The sequence below is a fragment of the Oncorhynchus kisutch genome, linkage group LG18, assembly GCF_002021735.2.
Source record: "Oncorhynchus kisutch isolate 150728-3 linkage group LG18, Okis_V2, whole genome shotgun sequence".
NCBI classification, from domain to species: Eukaryota; Metazoa; Chordata; class Actinopteri; order Salmoniformes; family Salmonidae; genus Oncorhynchus; species Oncorhynchus kisutch.
In genome coordinates, this window is record NC_034191.2 from 70111213 (window position 1) to 70136442 (window position 25230).

Below are 25230 nucleotides of genomic sequence, written 5' to 3' on the forward strand. Positions count from 1 at the left end.
TGCTTGTCACAAACAGTGACTGGGGAGTTTGTCAGGATCAAAATAAATATGAAAGGAGCAAAGCCCAAGTAAAACATTTGAAGAAAACCTGCCTCGCACTTCTGAAAACTCAACCCTGGGATAACATTTTTAAAATTCAGCAGGACAATTACACACATTTTAATGCCAATGACACACTAGAATACATTTCCAAGATTGAGTGTTCCTGAGTGGTCCAGTCTCAGTCCGACTTTAATGTGCTTGAAAATCCAAGAAGGTTTGACTATTGCTGTCCATCAATGATTTCCAGCCAAATGTATTGATCTTGTGATCTTCCTGTCTGGGTTGCCCCCCCCCCCCCTTGGGTTATGCCGTGGTGATCTTTGTGGGCTATACTCAGCCTTGTCTCAGGATGGTAAGGATGGTCCATCAATGATTTCCAGCCAAATGTATTGAGTTGGAGCAATTTGGACAAAAATAATGGATAAATGTTTCCCTAATAGTTGTGCAAAGTTGGTAGAATCGAATTCAAAATGATTCACAGCTGTAATGGCTGCCAAACGGTGCTTCCACCAGTTATTAACTCTGGTGTGTGAAGACATAGGCAATCATACATCTGTTTTTATGTGTAAAATGTGATTTCTCTTGTGGAGTAGGTTGTGTAGATCTGTAGGAAAAATATCAAATTGAATTGTTTTTTAAGGAAGCAAAATGTAAAGACTGTGCAAGGGTTGTGTAGACTTTCACTAGGGACTGTATGTGAAAATATATACTGTATATTTGCCAAATCTTCCAGGTAGCAGTGGCTCTGGGCTGGTAAAAATGACATCTATACGTCATGTTCACACACCAGTTGGAGGAGAGGACACACCAGATGGATCCATTGCTCATCGCGACGTCCACTAGCTGTTGGAGAGGAGAAGGCGGACGGAGGCCGCAGCCAACATGCCTGGAGTTGTGTAACAGGCTTTAGTGTCACATGGGAAATGTGCACGTTTTCTATGCTGTTCCATATCAGCGATACACTGGGTGAACAAAATATTAGGAACACCTGCTCTTTCCATGGCATAGACTGACTAGGTGAATCCAGGTTAAAGCTATGATCCCTTATTGATGTCACCTGTTAAATCCACTTCAATTAGAATAAAGAAGGATTTTTAAGCCTTGGTACAATTGAGACATGAATGGACAAGACAAAATATTTAAGTGCCTTTAAACGGTGTATGCTAGCAGGTGCCAGGCGCATCGGTTTGAGTGTCAAGAACTGCAACGCTGACAGCTTTTTCCAGGCTCAACAGTTTCCTGTGTGTGTATCAAGAATGGTCCACCACCCAAAGGACATCCAGCCAACTTGACACAACCGTGGGGAGCATTGAAGTCAACATGGGCCAGTATCCCTTTCGACACCTTGTAAAGCCAATGCCCCGACGAATTGAGGCTGTCTTGAGGGCAAAAGGGGGTGCAACTCAATATTAGGAATGTTTTGTGCACTGCAGATACAAATATATTACGTCATTGATATGCTCAATGATATGGATCAATTCACTGGATCAATTCACTGGATCAATTCACTGGATCAATTCACTGGATCAATTCACAATCTGAAGTTCAACGGTAAGAAAAAAATAGTTACAAATAAAGAGTTTATGGAAGATTGGAATTGTTCATGTTACACATGTAGAGCACTGTAAGTAAAGTGCTTGAAACTACAGTTTGTATTGCAATCAACTTCATCTTAGGATAAAGAGAGGCCTCAGTACAACTGGTCAGCAATGAAGACTTATCACAAACTCAGTTGTCAACCAATCTCCCCTATAAAACATAGCAAAGCCTCGTTTCCTCAATCCTCTCCATATTCCCACCCTTTTACAAAGATCAATACATGAGAGAGAAAGAGGATGTAAAAATGATCCTACTGGGATCCAACAAGGGTAGTCTCACTACCTGCCCTCACTTCTCCTGTGTTAAAACAGTGCCTATTTCATTCCCCACCATTCGGGCTCTGCCATCACTTCACATTACAGGTCAACGTTATGGTGCTTAATTATGTGCCGGCTGCTCGGGGCTCCTAATAACCTGTCATTGGGGGGAATTTGAATGTCACACCATATTGTTGAGCCCTAATGGCGGACGGCAGATCCACTGATGAGCCTTTTTGGGACAATTACAGCAGATATTCAAATCACAGGTGGGGTGTGAAGTGACCCACTACAAACACACACACACACACACAGTAGAACACATCCACACAGGAATATACACTACATGGCCAAATATATGTGTACACCTGCTCGTTGAACATCTCATTCCAAAATCATGGGCATTAATATGGAGTTGCCCCTTTGTTACTAAAACAGCCTCCACTCTTCTGGGAAGGCTTTCCACTAGATATTGGAACATTGCTGTGGGAACTTGCTTCCATTCAGCCACAAGAGCATTAGTGAGATCGGGCACTGATTTTGGGCGATTAGGCCTGGCTCACAGTCGGCATTCTAATTCATCCCAAAGGTGTTCGATGGGATTGAGGTCAGGGTTCTGTGCAGGCCAGTTTTTCCACACCGATATAGACAAACCATTTCTGTATGGACAAGGAAAGGGCCTTCCCCAAACTGTTGCCACAAAGTTGGAATCACAGAATCGTCTAGGTCATTGTATGCTGTATTGTTAAGATTTCTCTTCACTGGAACAAAGGGGCCTAGCCCGAACCACAAAAAACAGCTCCAGACTATTATTCCTCCTACACCAAACTTTACAGTTGACACTAAGCATTCGGGCAGGTAGCGTTCTCCTGGCATGTGCCAAACCCAGATTTGTCCGTCGGACTGCCAGATGGTGAAGAGTGATTAATTACTCCAGAGAATGAGTTTCCACTGCTCCAGACTCCATGGAAACCCATTTCATGAAGCTCCCTATGAACAGTTGCTGTGCTCACGTTGCTTCGAGAGGCAGTTTAGAACTTGGTAGTGTGTGTTGCAATCGAGGACAGACAATTTTTACATGCTACACGCTTCAGCGGTCCCATTCTATGAGCATGTGTGGCCTACCACTTTGCAGATGAGCCATTGTTGCTCCTAGTTGTTTCCACTTCACAATAACAGCACTTACAGTTGACTGGGGCAGCTCTAGAAGGGCAGACATTTGATGAACTGACTTGTTGGAAAGATGGCTTCCTATGACGGTGCCGTGTTGAAAGTCACTGAGCTCTTCAGTACGGGTCAATGTTTGTCTATGGAGATTGCATGGCAGTGTGCTCAATTTTATACACCCGTCAGCAACAGGTGTGGCTGAAATAGCCAAATCCACTAATTTGAAACGGGTGTGCACATACTTTTGGCCATGTAATGTACATACACAATGCATCTTGACCACATATTCCAGCACTCTTGACACTGATAAAATGGACACCCTCTCTACCCCTCCTGCTGAAAGAGTTTTAACTGCAGCCTGATCGCTTTTAATATCCTCCCAATCCAGATATCCACCATTTCATCAGGCTAGGAAGATATGCATATCATGAATTATTTTGACACTGGGACCTTTCAATTTTCGCTGGCAATATTTCACCCCACCAATCAGTGCCTGGAGTGGTTGTCGCCGGGCGGACGTGGCGGTGTCAGAGGACGAGCCTCCCCTACTGGCTCCAAATCATCTGAAGGCCATAATGAACTACAGCCACAATTATGAGCTGCAGACTCTCTGTGTGTGTGTGTGTGCGTATCTCATCAAGACCATGCCACAGGGAGGGGAGGAGGACTACTTACATACAGACAGTAGATACATACACAATCAATATAATAATACACACACAGATGGAGGCTATTCTAAATCACAGCATTCTAAATCACAGCATTCTAAATCACAAAGTCATATAGTGATTCTCTTTATCTTTTTAGTCAGCTAGAAAAAGGGACATCTCTTTAGTCTTTATGTACTTCAGTGTTGCGCAGCCTGGCTGAACTTAAAGTGGGATGGCTCCATTTATCCTGGAGTAACTGTAAAGATCAGCGTTGAGTGTTTAGCATGGCAATGACATAAACGGCCTCTTAGTGATCTGCTCCTCCTGTCTTTCCACTATTTAGTCTCCATAGAGTCTCAACGCTACATGAGCAAATTGGATCTCCAACCCAGTCAGCCAGTGACCTTCCCTCATCATCAAGCCTGTTGACCCCCCCCCCCCCCCCTCTCTAAAGAGAGACATTACATCTCATTACACAACAACACGCCACTCGCTCAGCGCTCAAGATAAAGAAAAATGTCTCAATTAAATCTCCACCGGAGCCCTCCGCCCAAGAGTTATGGCGCCCGGTAACGCTGATTGCTACACTCACACGTCCTCAAAAGTTATTTGACATAAATTACAGGAGTCACATCATTTCCCGCCGCACGGCCCCGGGGGATTTATGGCTGATCCCATTGACTGGAGGCTGAACCTGGAATCAAATCGTCAAAGCAGCCCGGCGGCTCTGCAGATACACCTTTCTCCCCTATCTCCTCACGATCAGGCCCTCATCCCCGAGCGCATAGATTAACAATGCAAATAGCGCTGCTGCTAGTGATATGGATGACACATTCATACACAAATATGCAAGTGGGCTGATATCGCAGACGAACAAGGAGTGTTTAGGAGAAGGGCACTGGTGCTGCTTGATCAGACAAGATGTGGGTGGAAGTGGGGAGAAGATAGCTTATCTGAAATATCCAAGAAATGAAAACCTCTTTGTGGAATTAACATTCTCAAAATAAGATAAGCAGGAAGGCTCTCTGCTGTTCCAGAATCCAAACACACACACACACACAGTTCTAGATCTGGAGAGGGGTGTTGCTGACTCTGTTAATTCTCAATGGCAAGTAGTTGCTTCCATGGAGTAGCTGGCTTCGTTGAGAATGTGTGGGTGTATCAGTAGGAGTTCATGAGGAAATGTTGAAGAATTCATAAAAAGACTAAGAGACACAAGAGAGAAACCCTTAGTCCGGAAGAAAATCTCATATTTGGTGTTCCTCGAATACTGCAGAGCCTACAACAGGTATTTATAGACAATCATTATGAAACCATTACAGAGCCTTCAGAAAGTATTCACACCTTTTGACTTTTTCCACATTTTGTTGTGTTACAGCCTGAATTCAAAATGTATTCAATTGAGAGTGTGTCAAATGGCCTACAGACCAATACCCCATAATGTCAAAATGTCAAAAATATATATATAATGTACTAGTTAATTACAAATTAAAAGCTGAAATGTCTTGAGTCAAGTATTCAACCCCTTTTCTATGGCAAGCTTAAATAAGTTCAGGAGTAAAAATGTGCTTAACAAGTCACATAAGTTGCATGGACTCACTGTGTTCAATAATAGTGTTTAACATGGTTTTTGAATGACTACCTCACCTCTGGACCCCACACATACAGATAATTGTAAGGTCCCTCAGACGAGCAGTGAATTGCAAACACAGATTCAACCTCAAAGACTAGAGGTTTTCAAATGCCTCACAAAGGGCACTAATTGGTCGATGGGTCCATGAAAAAAGCAGACATTTAAAATCCCTTTGATCATGGTGAAGTTATTAATTACACTTTGGATGATGTATCAATACACCTAGTCACTACAAAGATACAGGCGTCCTTCCTAACTCAGTTGCCGGAGAGGAAGGAAACCACTCAGGGATTTCACCAGGAGGCCAACGGTGACTTTAAAACAGTTACAGAGTTTAAAGGCTGTGATAGAAAACTGGAGGATGAATTAACAACGTAGTTACTCCACAATACTAATCTAAATGACAGAGTGAAAATAAGGAAGCCTGTGCAGATTAAAAATATTCCACAATTGTGTTTGCAATAAGGCACTAAAGTAAAACTAACTGAAATTCACTTTTTGCCCTGAATAGAAAGTGTTATGTTTGGGGCAAATCCAACACAACACATCAGTGACTATCACTCTTCATATTTCCAAGCATGGTGGTGGCTGCATTATGTTATGGATATGCTTGTCATCGGCAAGGAATAAGGAGTTTTTTTAGGATAAAAATAAACTGAATAGAGCTAAGCACAGACACAATCGTAGGGGAAAACCTGGTTTCCAACAGACAATGAGACAAATGCACCTTTCAGCAGGACAATAACCTGCAATTCAGGGCTAAATCTGCACTGGTTGCTTACCAAGACAGGACATTGAATGCTCCTTACTTTTAACATTTATGGCAGGACCTGAAAATGGCTGTCTAGCATTGATCAACAACCAACTTGAAAGAGCTTGTATAATTTGTTTAAAGAACAATGTGCAAATACTTTGAGGTTTGCAAAGATTTTAGACTTACCCAGAAAGACTCACAGCTATAAATCACTGACAAATGTGATTCTAACATGTATTGACTCAATTATATATCCCTGTATTTAATTTTAAATACATTTCCTAAAATTTCAACAAAGAAATAAAATCACTTTGTCATTATGGGGTATTTTGTAGATTAGGAATTTATTTTATACATTTTAAATTCAGGCTGTAACAACAAAATGTGGAATAAGTCAAGGGGTATGAATACTTTCTGAAGGCACTAAGTCAAGGTTCAATGCTTCAGCTACCCTGTTCAATTACTGCTTAACTCAATTTCTCTTTTACTTTTGGGGGGAAACAAAACATCTCAGATCTTCTTACAGGGTCAATTGGGCCCGACTTCAGTGAGCTGCTTTAGAACTCGATATTGCTTAAACGGTTGCTAAGCAGGGTTGGGGTCAATTGCAATTATCTTCCAATTCCATTTAAATGGAATTGACCCTAACCCCTTCGCTAGCTTTTAAAGCCAACTGAAACTGAACATTTTTAGAGGTCTATTGCATCATTGTAGAAAACCAGTTGCCAGTATGTTTCTCCTTGTCCTCAGAGTTGACATGTGATTGAATGGCAAGTTTTGAGCTGGTTTTCATTCTTGTTGGTCACAATTTGTCATTTCCACACATTTCCCAGCTAACTGACTCCCTCTAGCGGAGAGCACATCATATTTCCCCAGAGGGCCTGAAAGTCTTCTGTGGTCTGATGCACTTGCCCTCCACATGTGTATGGTCTCGATTACCCTGCTTGGTAAAGTGAGGCTCGTTGTAGCTTTTTAAGAATAGGTCAGTCCCACTGTGCCTCAAAACATTCATAGGTGGGGCTATGATAGATGGGTTCATAATAACAGGAAGTTCATGGTTAAAAGGACACTAAGAGACGGTACCAATAATAACTAACAGAAAAAAAATGTCTATATTGTAGTAATATGTTTTACTGACAACAATGCATGCCCTCCATGAACTCTTGGTCCTTCCTTTACTGATCCTGCAATGTTCAGCGCTCTGCTTCAGTTCATATAGTTGGGTGAAATTAAGGCGAGACCAGTCAATGTTGATTTGTATGAAAACCAACAGGGGAGGGGGAGGCAGGCCAGGCAGGGGGAGAGGTGGACCAGGCCAGGCAGGGGATTGACCTGGCAGGGGATTGACCTGGGGCAGTTCACTTCTGCACCCGCAAGGAAAACAGATTTAATCATATCTTGTTCTTTCCCACTCTACGAGTACAGCTGCTGCCCTCAGCATTTTGATCTGGCAACACAAGCAGGTTTATAGCTGCTGTACTATGGCCATGGCAGATGACTGCGTGCCTAGGACAAAGTCTTGCTCTTCCTATGGGGATTTCAGGTTTCAGAAATCCTATGACAATGGAATTCAACTCAATGCACACACGCAACATGCCACAACATGTGGCCCTTTTCTGTAACTCATGATATGCAAGTCGTCCCCCACACACAGCTAACACAGACGCAAACCATTTACATTTTAAAGTTATTTTTAATATTCTTTGCCTTAATCGTAAATTGGGAATCAACCGTTTTCAGATCTGAAATACATTAGACAGCAGATACACACTGTACATGAGAAGTGTCTGCTATTCTGAGGACTTGCTACATGATTCAGTCAGCCATCCTGATGGAGTGACTATTAAACGATAGGTTGTATTTCATGTGTTTATTTCCTTATTTAACTCTGCGTTGTTGGTTAAGGGGTAAGCATTTCACGGTAAAGTCTACACCTGTTGTATTCGGCACAAATTAACATTTGATTTGACATAAGAGATTTAAACCGAGACAAAAAAAACTTTTCCAAGTATTTGATATACAGTACTAGTACAACTTATAATAAAATGTACTTTACATGTTGCAACTTAAGTCATGACTGATGCTGTTCATGTTGAACAAAAAAAGGAAGACAAAGGATTAAATAGAAGTGATGACTTCATCCTACGACTTGTTGTTCGTAAGCACTGCTTCTGAGGGATGCAGATAGAGAATAAACTCACTGGAGTGGATATACGTTATTAGATCAATTGAGGTTATTGTAGGCCTTTCTTGCAGTAAAACAACCAAATCGCCCCCCAGTGGCCTTATGGGTGGAATGTTATTAATATTTTTCATAATTAATAAACATTATTTCATTATATTTCAGTCTTCTGTGACGTATATAAAAGTGTAATATTAGGATGCAAACTCAAAATGTAATACATTTCAACTATATCTGACATGGTTCAGGTGTCTCCTTTTTTTAAGCTCATAACCATGTGTGTGAGGTGTATACTTTTCAAAGTAGATCTGTTTAAGACTACCAAGAAACACTGTGACCCTGATTTAGCCCACTGCAGTAAATCAATCCATCCTACTAGCTGTGTGAGCTGTGAGTTTGGCCCCCAGAAGCATAACTATTGTCTGGTCAGCACTTCCTTTACACAACGAGACCATAATTCACCTGGAAAAGGATTACAGGTGTGAAAGGGTTCCTCAAAAGGAATAAAAAGTCAATCCAAAGAGGAATCTATGCACAAACCTAATATCGAACTTCAATGTTTCAGTCAAAACCTCTTCAAAAAGGGCAATATTTACATTTTAAATGTGTTGCATCTTTCAACAACAAAGTAAAATGGAGACAAAGAATAACTGTTGAAAAAAAAAACATGATTTCTTCCTGAAATAAGGACTGAGATTAACATTATGATTAATATTGCTAGGAAACCAGGCACCATTTACCAGAGGGTGGTGCAGTCTGCCCAACACATGAATGGGGGAACACTGCCTGCCCTCCAAGACACCTACAGCACCCGATGTCACAGGAAGGCCAAGAAGATCATCAAGGACAACAACCACCCGAGCCACTGCCTGTTCACCCTGCTATCATCCAGAAGGTGAGGTCTGTACAGGTGCATCAAAGCTGGGACCGAGAGACTGAAAAACAGCTTCTATCTCAAGGCCATCAGACTGTTAAATAGCCATCACTAGCCGGCTACCACCCGGTTACTCAACCCTGCACCTTAGAGGCTGCTGCCCTATATACATTGACTAACTGGTCACTTTAATAATGGAACACTAGTCACTTTAATACATGTTTACATACTGTTTAACTAATTTCATATATACTGTATTCTACTCTTACTGTGTTTTAGTCAACGCCACTCCAACATTGCTTGTCCGAATATTTATATATTTCTTAATTCCATTCTTTTACTTTTAGATGTGTGTATTGTTGTGAATTGTTAGATATTACTGCACTGTTGGAGCTAGGAACACAAGCATTTCACTACACCCGCAATAACATCTGCTAAACATGTGTTAATGTGACCAAAATCTGATTTGAAATGTACATCTCCAGACCAGTGATGCTGCTTACACCTCTAGTGTCCTTCTGACAGCAGCAATGGTGTCCGTATGTGCATGTCATTTTAAGGACACTGCTGGCTAAAGGGGGTAAAAAAACATGTAGTGGCTGGGCCACTATAGTGAACATGTTGATGGGCTTCAGGGTGAGGGACACACATTTAGCAGGTGGCTATCAAGCCCTGAGGTCTCCATCACACCGATTTAGGACCGGTTGTCTACTCTAAATCAGACCTTTCAGACTACAGATGACCATATAATCCAACATGAAAACACTGATGAAGGGGAAAAGGCTAAAGAAGTACATTTGATGCGAGTCACCGCATCACAACTTCAACATAAGCAATGATCCATCTGAACTCACCTCCACTGTACAACCAAGAGACTCCCAAGTCCTAGGAGGATTTAACGTGAAGTAATGTGTACTAAAGTCCACTTTCTACAGTATAACAGTAAGCATCATTTCCCTTTTCTTTCTGCATCCGTCCTCTATGGAGCAGCTAATGTCCTGTCATCAGCCGTCCTTCACCGGGGTCTCTTTGTCTCGCTAATAATATGACATCTCTCTGTGAGAGACATGAGCTGTTAGGGGAAATAGCTCCCAACGCAGAGAAGCCAGTTTGCATTATTCACAAGGCTTCAGAGGTTTCGAGTGAAGTTAAACTGGACAAATAAATAGCAGTACATGAGAGTGAAGAGTCCAAAAGGCACCTAACGAAGGATAGAGACGTAAACATGATGAAAACAAGGCAGCGAGCAAGATTGGCACAAACAAAAGCCCCCCACCGCAGGGGAACGAAAAGTGAATTAGGGATTATCAAATTGGCAAACAGAAAAAGGGTGAAAAAACCGTATGAAAACAAAGATGAGGAAAAGAAGCAACAGATAAGCACAAAAACACTCCAATTTCCACAAGCGCAGCATCATTCAATGCAATCGTTCAAACTCAAAAGACGATGCAGCACAATGCATTCCCACAATGCAATTTGGTTTCAAAGAGATGATGGACCCATCGGGCGTCAGAGAAAACTACTTCCCTAAAGGAAAAGAGATGTAAGCTGATTCTGAAGTCCTCTGTCTATGGCTTATGAGACGCATAACGAGTAGAGATTGACTTGAGTGTATTTAGTGTGCAGCGAGTTCAGCCTGCGGTACAGTAGCTAGCATTTTCTTAGCTAATTTTGTTTTATAAACAAGTAAAGGTTATTGCAGGTTGCACTTGGCAGTCCAGCGCTCCTTGTACACTGAGCAGAGTGGTACTCTGTGTGGCTGTTGAGAGGGACTAGAGAGCAGTGTAGAAGGGCTGGATGAAATAGGCGGGGCTAAGGTGACCGTCGGGTGGTGGTTAGTGGGCTTGGGATTGTGACTGACACAGGAAGCGGTCACCAGTAGAAGGAGCGGGACAGGAAGTTGGCGGCTGTGCTGAGCCAGCCCACGCCATCTGTGATGGAGCCAACGCGCGTCACGGCCTTGTCCTGCTCCTGAGACGGGCTTTCCTCCTCAGGGAGGTAGTCTGGGATGTCCTCGTTGTGCTCCACCACCGCCTCCTCTGCACCCTCCTGGAATGGAAGCATCAGCTGGGGGGGGAGAAAGACAACAGGGAATAGTTCAGAATCCCTACCTAGTGGCAAACTGGTTTGATATAAAAAAAATATAGTGAAGACAACAAAACCAAGATCAGGCAACCGCAAACTATTCTCGACCTCTAGTGCCAAGTCTGAAACATAAGTGAACCAGCTCTTCCCCCTGCTGGACAGCAGGGGAACAGCAGCAGGTCAGTGAGGAGCTGTGGCTCCTGTTGAGAAAGCTCCCCCCCAGCCTACCATCACAGTGACCAGGGGGAGGGGAGCAGTGGTCTAGTCTAATTTAACTACTTCAGTTCCTTGTGTTACTAATGTTTTTATCCTATCATCCTCAAGTATTTTTTATTGTATTCTGTATGTTTGGGAAGGGCCCCTAAATAAGCATTTCACTGTTATGCTTCGTAAACAACAGGTGTAGACTGTGACATAACATTTGATGGGTGTAGGGGGTTCATGGGGTTAGATTTCCTATAGATACAGGGTGTCGTGACACACTGCTTCGAGGGCTTGCTGGGATTGGTCATGTGACTAGGCGGTGAGTAACACCCTAAGGACAGAGAGATATGACAAGCTAACAGTCACTCCAAATAACTACCATCCCCAGCAGAGATACAGAAGCATCTCCAACAATATGGGTTGGTAAAGAGCTCTACCATGCCTACTCCCACTGGGTGTGGACCTTTTGAGTTAGAGAATATAACCCCCCACAAAGACTTGCCCTGTCAGGTAACAGGGCAACCGGTCACAGTTGAGATTTTTGAATCACGTTTGAAGATTCACCTTTTTCAGCCAGCCTGGTCTTTAATAAATTATTTCACAGTTATATAGCTTGGCCTTTAAGACAATGGTTTCATTATTATTTTAGAAACGTTTTTTTGTTTGATGTTCTTTTATTAATATATTTTATTACCAGGTTCGGGTTTTTTAAATCTCGTTCATTTTACTATAAAATGTTGCAATTTCAAATGCACTTTAAATAAAGTTGAGTTTGATTTGAGTACTATCCCTCCCCCTCCTTACCTCTCCTCCATCCTCTCCCTTCACCACCTGTGCAGCCTTCATCACCTTGGTGGAGTTGATCGCCGTGCCCAGTGCCTGAGGAACACAAAGATGGGCGATCTTTGTGTAACACATTTGTAACCAAAACAACTGAGGTTTTAAACTCTTCTTCTCTGGCCAGAGTGCCGTGTTTAATGGATGGAGCGCGCCTGTGTGGTCGTACTCACCTCAGCCTTGATGTCAGAGCGGATCCTGACCACACATCTCTTCACAGCCATCTGGAAGGTGAAGCTGATCACCCCCCGGATCTTCAACAGGGCCTCCTCACACAGACTTCTACGAGCCTGAGAGACGGCGGGGGGGGAATAAACAAAATGAGAGGACGAGAAAAGACAATATTGACGTGAAAGCAGCGCCGGATACAAATGTAACCATCTACGTTCTAATCATATGAAGGGGTTTCATGTTACATTACATTTACAGCAGCAACATAACAATCAACAATACATTTCAAAAGAGCTCATTGTCATTGTCCTGTGTGTGTGGCGATATGAGTGGTGTGTCACAGTCTGTCTGGTGTAATGTGATCAGGGACAGGTGCAGCTCTCCTGTGGTGTGGTATTCAGGTCTGATCTCCAACACCCTGCTGTTCAATGGCTGACATTTACAACACTGACCTACACTCCCTGACAACCTGCGTTAACACTATGTGGTCACCGTGACAACAGAGCAACAATATGCCTGTCTCAGGGGTTCTAGTGGTGGTGACTTCTCGAAATGTGTTAAATAAAGCAATAAAGACCACAGGTTTGATTCCTGTGAGAAACATTAAGGCCAGAAGTCATGAAGCAAAAACACAGTTTGGAATCCAGCCTGGATTTTTGGTTTGTCAAACTGATCTCCTCAGGTGTCATTGTGTTTGTACAAGGTGGAGACACCACCATCCACTCACCGAGTCATCCAGGCCGTCAATGTGCAGCACCACAGTCTTGGCCTTCTTGTTGGTGGAGCCCAGGAAGAAGTGGGCCTTGCGTCTGCAGGAGGAAGCCTCAGCCTGCTCTGCCTCATTCCCAGCTGCCTGCAGAATCTCATAGATTTCAGACGCCAGCAGCTTGGTCTCCCCTGGGGAGCTGCCCCTGAGAGATGGGAGAAAGAACAAGAGGTTAAGTATAAAACAATTCATTTTCAAATCATTATGTGGACAGTTCTCTCAGAAAACAAAAGGCATACTTGTTGTTGTTAGAGATGTTTTAATATATTTTTTTTACAGTCATTTTAAAAACCTTAACTTCTTCGTCATGTCAATTACTCTCCTCAAATCCAGACAAGATGGTAGCAATGAATCCAAGTCAAAAAGGAAGTGGACATACACAGTAAAAAGTATCCATGTCTACTCTGCCTCTTTGTACCACACGACGACGGCGGTCTCCGTTACAGTTGAGTGTCCTGTCCTCGGTGGCCTGGGCCTGTCCATGTCTCTCTCAGAGCCGACTGGACTGAGTGGTTGATATTTCTAAAGGTCGTCGCTCTGCCAGACAAACTGCACGCTAAGAGAGCTGTCCAGCTGCATGAGGGGGGGGGGGGGGGGGGGGGTCCCCATACCCCTACAGAGAGCCACTGTGACAGGCTTGTCACTACCTAACCTTTCTACTGTATAAATAGACAGCCCTGTTGAAGGAGAAATTACCACACTACAATCATAAAAACAACCAAACATTCACAAAGGTCTCTGTCAGTCTCTAAAATGTCTAATAATTAGGCTATACTATGAAAGCAATAAAAGTCTTCTTATTTCAACAGAGAACATCAGACAGATCATAATTGAAAGAGCGAGATTGGTCAGTAAATATGATTTCTAAAGCATACGTTAGCTTGGCTAATAGAAGTACAATGCCTCCTTAGCGGACAGCATGGCTCGGCTCTAGATCAGGGATCATCAGCTAGATTCAGCCGCGGGATGATTATTCTTGAACGAATGGTCGGGGGGCGGAACATAATTACAAATCATTTGTAGACTGCAAATTGACCGCAAGAAGCCCGAACAGATATTTGACTAAAACATAATAATAGCAAACCTTACTTACGATCATATATCGCTCGCTCTCATATACAGAAATACACACACACACTTCTGTATATGGCTATTATTATATATACATATGTGATGCATTCGGAAAGTATTCAGACCCCTTGACTTTTTCCACATTTTGTTAAATGACAGCCTCAATTTACACACAATACCCCATAATGACAAAGCAAAAACAGAATTTTAGAATTGTTGGCAAATGTATTAAAAATAAAACACTGAAATAACATATTGACATAAGTATTCAGATCCTTTGCTATGAGACTCAAAATTGAGCTCAGGTGCATCCTGTTTCCATTGATCATCCTTAAGATGTTTCTACAACTTCATTGGAGTCCACCTGCAGTAAATTCAATTGATTGGACATGATTTGGAAAAGCACACACACCTGTCTATTTAAGGTCCCACAGTTGGCAGTGTATGTCAGAGCAAAAACCAAGTCATGAGGTCGAAGGAATTGTCCTTAGAGCTCCTAGACAGGATTGTGCCGAGCCACAGATCTGGGGAAGGGTACCAAAAAATGTCTGCAGCATTGAAGATCTCCCAAGAACACAGTGTCCTCGATCATTCTTAAATGGGAGAAGTTTAGAACCACCAAGACTCTTCCAAGAGCCGGCCGCCCAGCCAAACTGAGCAATTGGGGGAGAAGGACCTTCGTCAGGGAGGTGACCGAGAACCTGATGGTCATTCTGACAGAGCTCTAGAACTCCTCTGTGGAGATGGGAGATCCTTCCAGAAGGACAACCATCTCTGCAGCACTCCACCAATCAGGTCTTTACAGTAGAGTGGCCAGACGGAAGCCACTCCTCAGTAAAAGGCACATGACAGCCCACTTGGAGTTTGCCAAAAGGCACCGAAAGGACTCTCAGACCATGAGAAACAAGATTCTCTGGTCTGATGAAACCAAGATTTAACCTTTTGGCCTGAATGTCAAGCATCACGTCAGGAGGAAACCTGGCACCTTCCCTATGGTGAAGTGTGGTGGCAACATCATGCTGTGGGGATGTCTTTCAGCGGCAGGGACTGAGACTAGTCAGGAGAGAGGAAATATGAATGGAGTAAAGTACAGAGAGATCATTGATGAAAACCTGCTCCAAAGTGCTCAGGACCTCAGACAGGGGTGAAGGTTCACCTTCCAACAGGACAACGACCCTAAGCACACAGCCAAGACAACGCAGGAGTGGCTTTGGGACAAGTCTCTGAATGTCCTTGATTGGCCCAGCCAGAGACCGGACTTGAACCCAATCGAACATCTCTGGAGAAACCTGAAAATAGTTGTGCAGCAATGCTCCCCGTCCAACCTGACAGAGCTTGAGAGGATCTGCAGAGAAGAATTGGAGAAACTCCCCAAATACAGGTGTGCCAAGCTTGTAGCGTCATACCCAAGAAGACTTGAGGCTGTAATCGCTGCCAAATGTGCTTCAACAAAGTACAGAGTAAAGGGTCTGATGTTTTTTTATAAATTAGCAACAATTTCTAAAAACCTGTTTTTGCTTTGTTATTATTGGGTAGTGTGTGTAGATTGATGAGGGGAAAAATAATGTAATACATTTTAGAATAAGGCTGTAACGTAACAAAATGTGGAAAAAGTCTGAATACTTTCCGAATGGACTAGACAACCTTGCACAAGCTACACGGTATCACTTGCTCAAGCTACACGGTATCACTTGCTCAAGCTACACGGTATCACTTGCTCAAGCTACACGGTATCACTTGCTCAAGCTACACGGTATCACTTGCTCAAGCTACACGGTATCACTTGCTCAAGCTACACGGTATCACTTGCTCAAGCTACACGGTATCACTTGCACAAGCTACACGGTATCACTTGCACAAGCTACACGGTATCACTTGCACAAGCTACACGGTATCACTTGCTCAAGCTACACGGTATCACTGCCAATTTTCATTTAAAGACTCGAAACGGTTTAAAAATCAAATTAATCCCCACACAGAGTGTAACAGCAGAGCCTTGGGACTGGACTGGTGTTAACGCCAACATAGTGAAATTTCGCTAGCCTGTCCCTCCCTTAAGTCTTGTGTTCACACTCTCTCCAGCCATGAATGACCTCTACCCAAGGTCAGGGTGTGTAGAATGGGAGCAGGGGGAGCCGGTGTGACCACAGGGCCCTTCTTGACAGGGCCTGTCACTAGCTGAAGTGACTGGCTGGTTAGCTCCAGGCCCAAAGGTCAGTCTCACAGAGAGTTGGGCCCTAGGAGAAGATCATGCAGCCTGGTATGGACCTGCCAACCGCTGGCATATCTCCATCTTAGTGCCAGTGATAAGCAGCAGTCGTAACGCCAAACACCCTCCAGATACTCTCACCCAACAACCCGATCTGGAGCATCACACACATCTAAAGACTAGAGAGCCGTCTCTGGATGACCACTATGTGTCGGCCATTTTGGTTTAGCAAGGTACCCAAAGGTGGCTCATTTATACCCTCACCTCCCTCCATATTCTGCTTTCTGTAAAGCAGAATATGTTCTCAGTCAACTGATAAAAATAAGGGTCAATAAATTAAAACAGGAGGGCTTCCTAAATAATAAAGGCTATAGAGTAAGGGTAAATTAAATTGTTTTATGCCTGGCTAAATGGCATTCAATTGACATGAACATGACAGACGCAGTTACAAAAGTGTAGATCTTGGCTGTACAACCCAATATAACAGTCCTTGAGAGAAATACCTGGCAACCCTAACATTGTTCAGCATTTAACAAAAACCAGTGAGGACACTGACTAGATTAATTGTGATATTTAAAAAAAACAAGTGACAGGTTGCATTAAATCCTTCAATGTGTGGAAACAGCAAATTAATTGTTTACAGACCCACTTTAATTCAGAATTAATCAAATTCATCCTTACATGTCAACCTTAGACAACCTTCCTGTCCAGAACATTTGCATACATGCACATATTGCCTGCTGAAAGCAAGAGAAATACTAGGATGAGGTTTAAGTGAAAAGTGCACAGTATGCTTCCATGTGTGTGTGTCTGTCTGCTCATTCTGATGCAGTGCAGTGGCGGTGATGGGGAGGGGACTTACTTCTGCATGACATTCTGCAGACTCAGCATCATGCCCAGCTCTCCCTTCATCTTCTCTCTGTTGGTCCGACATTCTGCCAGGTAGCGCACTGCCTGGAAGGACAAGGGAAACCATTACCTCAAACTGACCTATCACCATCTTTGGTTTTATGTCCGTCAGGGAACACAGTGTTTCCCCCAGGATTTTTTTCAGTAGTGGCGGCAAGGGTTGAGGCTGCTGCTGCTGTGGTAGTAGCGGCAAGGGTTGGGGGGGTAGAAAATAGGGGAAACACTGGAGTGTGTGTTAAAAATCAGACAAGCAAAGACGCATACACACAAACACGCACCACACACGGCTAAGCAGCCAACCAGCCACTTACACAGTACTTGCTCTCGCTGCAAGTATGTGTGTGTTGCATAACCAATGCAAGCACGCAACAAGTACAGTGTCCAGGTCACCACTAAATAAGAACTATTATATAAACCACTCAGATGTGTGTGCGGATTCTTGGAGATGTGCCTGAGAACACACCATCACTCTAACCTGTCCTGACACAACTGGACAACAAGGCGGGGCCACATGACAAGAACACACAAACCACCTCACTTTTAGAACCCCTCGAGAGGACAGCTACATAACTTGTGTAAATAAACTCCTCAGACTGACACTTGTTATCATGAGCAGTATGAGAATATGTGCACATTGAAGACTAGCCTAGACCTTTCTTCCCTGTTCCAACTCCTTTTGATCAATGGATCAGGTCACATTTCTGCGTAACCAGTGGTGTAAAATACTTTAGTACTTTCCAGTATTTTTACTTAAGTCGTGTTTTGGGGTATTTGTACTTTACTATTTATATTTTTTGACATCTTTTACTCCACTACATTCCTAAAGAAAATAATGTACTTTCTACTCCATACATTTTCCCTGACACCCAAAAGTAGTCGATACATGTTGAATGCTTAGCAGGCCATGAAATTTGTTTAATTTACACACTTAAAGAGAAAATCCCTGGTCATCCAGACTGCATCTGATCTGGCGGACTGACTAAACACAAATAGCTTTGTTTTTTAAATGATGTCTGAGTGTTGGAGTGTGCCCCTGGCTATCCGTAAATTAAATTAAATTAAATAAAAATGTGCCATCTGGTTTGCTTAATATAAGAATTTGAAATTATTTACACTTTTACCTTGATACTTAAAAAAATGTCAAAACAAATAATTTTACTCAAGTATTATTTTACTGGGCGACTTTCACTTTTACTTGAGTCATTTTCTATTAAGGTATCTTTACTTTTACTCAATTATGACAACTGGGTAATTTTTCAACCACTGTGCATTACAGGGCCTGGAGCAAGGGAAACTCTTGACCTTGCATAACCAACAAAATGACCAAATGGTGGTGGATGAGCCTTACCAATAATGCTGAGTAGACGACCTGAGGGTTGGGGTGGTCCAGAAAGAGGATGAGCCCCGGTAAGCAGCCGTTGTCCTGTACTATGGCTCGTCTGTTGAGAGGGTCAGCTGCGAGATCTCGTAGCTGGTTCACCACAGTCAGCGCATCCAACTCCCTACTCATGGTGCCTCCTCTCCCAGTGCCGTGCACATCAAATCAGCCTCTTTACACTGTGTGTATAATAGGATCAAGTTAGATTTAGCTGTACAGTATCGAACATATTCATTTCAATGACATCTGTTTCGGTAACATCAGTCTCTAATGCCTTTATTTGTGGGACACTCGCTGCATGACCAAACCAACCAATTGAAAAGACACTGCCAATAACAAATGATGTATCAATTTGTTCAAATACTGCAATCAGTATGAGCATCATATTGTGATTTGTGAAAAACAAATCAATTTGACAGGTCACATGAAAAGCAACACCATTATTATGTTTGTCTGTAAGCCTACTAACAGAACTACGTTAAAGCAGGTTTTAAAAAAGTGCTAGTTATTTATTCGGACACTTGGCTGAAACATAAAAACGTGGCAGTCCATTACATGTAGTGACATATTATGACACATGTTTAAACAGTGCAATGATATGGTACTGTTAACGTTACATTAGCAGGCTGTTCTGAAATGGGCCAGTACATAGTGCAGGTTAGCAAATAAGGCTCATTATGGAGGCCACAGTTACAACAAAATGCCCAACGGACCAAAACAATGCAAATATTGAGCTTTTTTTTTTACTGAGAATTACCCTAGTTTTATTCTGAACAACCAGTCGCAAGCAAGATCAATATCCAAAACCGCTAGCTAGCAATCTGGTTAGCGGGCTAGCTAACCAATGTAGCTAGCTAGTTTGTCATTGCCTTTTTTTCACACTCGTTTGCATGCAAATTGAATGAATGGGTGATGGTGAATGGCCATGTTTCTAATCAGAACTGTAAGAATTCATAATGTTAGCTGGTTCCTTCACCTTGCTGTAGCATTGATTGTTGTCCACGCATAACCTCTGAAAACACGCCCAGGACAACCAGAAACACATTACTCTCTGGGCTACAGTAGCTAACGTTAGTCAGTATTAGCATATTATTACCTTTTCTCCAAGTGATCTCCCGTTATTTTGACTTTACAATGACAGCGATTAGGCAAAAAAAAAGAAAGCTGTTTCGGTCATACAATTTCGTCAAATAGCTAACGTTAGCTAGCTATCGCATTCATTTTACGATTCATCACGGCCTCTGTGTGAAGACAGCTGATTGGACAGTTCCGTTGTGACTGTCAAGACGAAGAGCCAATCAGAACGTTTTTTTCTGTCAGGCAGTAGGGCCGAAGATGTTAATAACTAACCCAAGATAGACCAAATCCTGTTGTTTCCAAGTTTAGCAAGTGAATCATAGTGGTCAGAACAAGGAAAGAGATGGGCAGAGCCAAGCACGAGCCAGCGAGAGCCTATTGACGCGTTCTAGCATGTGTTGCAACCTTTTCTCAGAGCATTTCGTGTTATTCTATACGTACATTTCGTTTGATATGTTATGTTTCGTATGGTACAGTAGGTATTCATTTATGGCTGTCCATCCCCCATTTCGAGTGATATGTTATGATTTGCAATTTGTATTAAATCAAATCGTATTTGTCATATGCTGCGAATACAACAGGTGTAGACCTTGCTTACTTACCAACAATGCAGTTTTAAGAAAAATACCTAAAGGAAAAATAAGAAAAAGTAACAAATAATTAAAGAGCAGCAGTAAATTAACAATAGCGAGGCTATATACAGGGGGTACCGGGGTTAGTCGAAGTAATTGAGGTAATATATACATTTACAGTAGGTAAAGTTATTAAAGTGACTTATGCATAGATAACAGAGTAGCAACGGTGTGCATTTGATTAGATGTAGAGTAGTCTTATGGCTTGGGGGTAGAAGCTGTTTTGAAGCCTCCAGTACAGCTTGCCATGCGGTAGCAGAGAGAACAGTCTATGACTAGGGTGGCTGGAGTCTTTGATAATTTTTAGTGCCTTCCTCTGACACCGCCTGGTATAGAGGTCCTGGATGGCAGGAAGTTTGGCCGCAGTGATGTACTGGGCCATACGCACTACCCTCTGTAGTACATTGCGGTCGGAGGCCGAGCAGTTGCCATACCAGGCAGTGATGCAACCAATGGTGCATTTGTAGAACCTTTTTAGGATCTGAGGACCCATGCCAAATCTTGTCAGTCTCCTGAGGGGGAATAGGTTTTGTTGTGTCCTCTTCACGACTGTGTTATGAATTTGCAAAAAGTACAATATGTTTAAAAAAATTGCTAGGTGGCTAACATTAGCTAGCTCACTAGCGTTAGCTAGTCTAAGGGTTAGGGTTAAATTTAGGAGTTGTGTTAAAGGGTTAAGTTTAGGATTAGGGGAAGGGTTAGCTAAAAAGGGTTAAGGTTAGGGTGAGGGGAATGGTTAGCTAACATGCTAAGTAGTTGCAAAGTATACTGAACAAAAATATAAACTCAACATGTAAAGTGTTAGCCCCAGTTTTCATAAGATTAAATAAAAGAGCCCAGAAATGTTCCATATGCACAAAAATATTATTTACCTGAAATTGTGTGCACAAATTTGCTTACATCCCTGTTAGTGAGCATTTTTCCTTTTCCAAAACAATCCACCTGACAGGTGTGGCATATCAAGAAGTTGATTAAACATGATCATTACACCTTGTGCTGGGGACAATAAAAGACCACTCTAAAATGCGCAGTTTTGTCATACAACACAATGACACAGATGTTTCATGTTTTGAGGGAGCGTGCAATTGGCATGCTGACTGCAGGAATGTCCACCAGAGCTGTTGCCAGAGAATCCAATGTTAATTTATCTATGCTAAGTGTCCTCCAACGTTGTTTTAGAGAATTTGGCAGTCCGTCAACCGGCCTCACAACCGCACACCACATGTAACCATGGCAACCCAGAACCTCCACATCAGTCTTCTTCACATGCAGGATTGTCTGAGACCAGCCACCCGAACAACTGATGAAACTGTGTGTTTGCACTACTGAAGAATTTCTGCACAAACTGTCAGAAACCGTCTCAGGAAAGACCATCTGCCTACTTGTACTCGTTGTCGGACAGCAGTTTGGCATCGTAACCAACTTCAGTGGACAAATGCTCACCTTCGATGGCCACTGGCACGCTGGAGAAGTGTGGACTGTAAACTCAGTAAAATCTTTGAAATTGTTGCATGTTGCTTTATTTGTTTAGCTAAAAATTAGCAAGTAGTTGAAAAGTTGCTAATTATATCAAATGCTAAAGTTGTCTTGATGAGATTCAAACTCGCAACCTTTGGGCTGCTAGACTTTCGCGGTCTATGGCAACCCACGTTATACGTCCACCCATCCACCCCGATCTGTTTTATGTAACCACATCAAAGTAATCTAATGTACTAAATGGATTTACGTATAGAATAATACGAAATGCTCTGAGACTAGGTTGCGCATTTTCCATTAGGGAACGCCTACTCTTTGAACGCCTACTCAATTCGCCATTGCACTCCTGAAACTCCTTCTAAACAACGCAATTTTTGGAAACTTTGGCAAAGGGTAAAGTTTTTAAAAAACTTTGTCCACTGTTCGTAACAGATTCTAGTTTTGGAAACAGAAAACTGTATTGAGATCAAATGTTTCATCGATGAGAACATTTGCAGAATGTCGGCCAAAATCCATCTCACTCCATCTTTTGCCACTTGGCTTCCGCTCACCATCATATTTGGTAGGAGGTGGAGCCGTCAACCAGATACTTCAGTTACACATCTGGTGAAATATCTGTCTCCTTAAAATACATTTTAATATAAAATTAACAAAATAGATACGATCTTGCTACCATGGAAAGGAAAATACCTGTATATTTGTGGAAAAATCACCATGATTAACTCTTTAGTCATATCTCAGTTTACCTATTTGCTTATGGTCTTGACTACACTTAGCGAACAGTTAAAATTATATTTGGAGCGGCAAGCTAGATAAAATTAAATGGGCCTATTTATGTAATGAATATGTTCTCTCTGCTACCGGAGCGCCAAGTCTAGGTCCAAAAGTCTTAACTTTTAACTAGGCAAGTCAGTTAAAAACAAATTCTTATTTACATTGACGGCCTACCCCTGCCAAACCCCAACGACGCTTGGCCAATTGTGCGCCACCCTATGGGACACCCAGTCAAGGCTGATTGTGATACAGCCTGGAATCGAGCTAGCTGTTGGATCAGCTGAGGCATTCAGGGCAGTTAGAGGGACATAAATTAGGTTACTTACATTGTGTCTACCAATGCCCCTGGTGTAATGTACATTTGCTAAAGCATTGTGATGACTCAGCAACACCATGATAGGGATTAACAGAGCTGGACTTGGGTCATTGATAACTCATTGTTTCAACGCAGTGGTAAACCGTGGGGTGTTGGTTGAGCGTGCAGAGATTGACACAGAGACAGGGAGGTTTTAGTAAAAAAAAAAAAACTTTACTAAGACAGAAAATAAATATATCAAGGAAACAACTTAGGTTTTGCTCGGTCTTCCTTCTCTCTCTTAACTGGTGTCAGTCTCTCTCCCTTCTCTCCAGCGGTGTGCCATCATGCTCCTTTTATTTAGCCTCCACGGCTGGTTGGCACTTTCCTCTAATTATCTCCACTTTTCGGGGTGCCCAGCTCCCGTATTCCCAGCCGAGGGAGCCAACGTCGCCTCACGTACCTCCCCTCTATTACCATTCCCCAGGGTAGACCTCCTGGGATACCCCCCCCCCCCCCCCCCCCCCCCGCTGTAAGGACAGGAACCAGCGGGTGACACAGTCATTCGTGTCCTTACCTCATGCCATCCACATGAGGGGGAACTTCCTCCCGAGGAGGTAATACTTGAGGGTGTCGAGGGCCTTCTCGACAATTGAGTATTTCTTCTCCCTTGGGAGGAGCTTCCTGCTGACATATATGATGGGGTGCTCCTCGCCTTCCTGCTCTTGGGACAACACGGCCCCTACCCCAGTGTCAGACGCGTCTGTCTGTACCAGGAGGTTTTTTGAGAAGTCCGGGGTGACGAGTACCGGGTGTGAACATAGCGCATCCATCATCGCCTGGAACGCCGCCTCTCTTTCCTCCGTCCATCGCACCGCCTGGGGTAGTCGTGCCTTTGTTAAGTCTGTGAGGGGAGAAGCTATTGCGGCAAAGTTAGGTACAAACCCACTGTAGTAGCTGGCTAACCCCAGGAATGACTTCACCTGCCTCTTGGTTCGGGGGACCGGCCATCCCCTAATGGCAGCGATATTTTTTTTCTTGGGGTTTCACATTTCCCCTCCCGATCTGATATCCCAGGTACTCCACTTCAGCATAGCCCAGCTTGCACTTGTGGGGGTTCAACCACGGCCTGTAACTTACACAGATGTGACTCCCAATTGTCACTGTGCACAATTATGTCATCCAGATAAGCCGCTGCGTACTCACTGTGCGGCTGCAGGACTCGGTCCATGAGTCGCTGAAATGTCCCTTTAGAGGTATATCCCCCCCGGGATGGAGGAGGCAGTCTTCTCTGGGGAGGCCGCTGCCATTGGCACCTGCCAGTACCCCTTTGTCAGGTCCAAGGTGTTGACGCATCTCGCCATCCCCAAGCGGTTGATCAGTTCGTCCACCCGGGGCATGGGGTAGGCATCAAACTTACTGACCTTGTTCAGGCCCCGGAAGTCATTACAGAAGCGGACGGCTCCGTCCGGTTTCGGAACCAGCACTATGGGGCCACTCACTGGTGACTCCTCCAGTACCCCCATTTCTGGCTCGAGGGCAGCAAAACTATTCATTGTTTGTATCCGGTCCAGGCCTCTCGTTGGGAGTGTAGACTGCTTTGCGGGAGGCCACTGTCTTCGGCTTCCACGGCTCATGATTTGCGACCATCGTTGATAGCCATGCTCCTCTTGCTGTGCTCCTTCGACTCCGCTATCAGCTGGGGGAGGAGAGCCAGGAGATGGCTTCCCTGCCAAAAGAACTGTGGGCAACACCGGCCAGTCGGATAACAACAAATGACAAGATGGAGATGAATCCAAAATGTGCAAAACGACGTCCCGCCACCGGCGTAGAAAAGGTAAATATTCCACTGCGTTTTCCCAAGTTTCTTATGTAAGCTGGCGACCTGCGTGATCAAGGAAGCCACCTCAAGCCTATAATCCTCGACAAGCAATCAATTGCCGCATTGGAACTCTGAGTGATCCAGTTTGTCCTGAAACAAAGCGTAGTAGACACAGCTCCTACAGCGCTGGAACTCTGAGTGATCCAGTTTGTCCTGAAACAAAGCGTAGTAGATACAGCTCCTACAGCGCTGGAACTCTGAGCGATCCAGTTTGTCCTGAAACAAAGCGTAGTAGATACAGCTCCTACAGCTCTGGAACTCTGAGCGATACAGTTTGTCCTGAAACAAAGCGTAGTAGATACAGCT

At 43.4% G+C, this 25230-nt stretch overlaps 1 protein-coding gene across 3 annotated transcripts; it reads right to left on the reverse strand.

The window, feature by feature from the left end:
• Positions 1-7775: 7775 nt before the first annotated feature.
• LOC109909861 (armadillo repeat-containing protein 1-like) lies at positions 7776-20488 on the reverse strand. 3 transcript variants are annotated; one of them, XM_031796670.1, is made up of 7 exons: positions 20468-20488; positions 18759-18967; positions 17364-17455; positions 13183-13366; positions 12458-12574; positions 12252-12326; positions 7776-11225 (listed from the first exon to the last, which is right to left on the reverse strand). In XM_031796670.1, the coding sequence occupies exons 2-7, from the start codon at positions 18918-18920 to the stop codon at positions 11031-11033; spliced, it is 825 nt and encodes a 274-aa protein (XP_031652530.1). In that variant the 5' UTR covers positions 18921-18967; positions 20468-20488; the 3' UTR covers positions 7776-11030. The 3 variants fall into 3 exon arrangements, with proteins under 3 accessions (XP_031652530.1, XP_031652529.1, XP_020364517.1); XM_031796669.1 differs by lacking the exon at positions 20468-20488 and adding an exon at positions 19765-20170; XM_020508928.2 differs by lacking the exon at positions 20468-20488 and adding an exon at positions 19885-20169.
• Positions 20489-25230: the final 4742 nt, after the last annotated feature.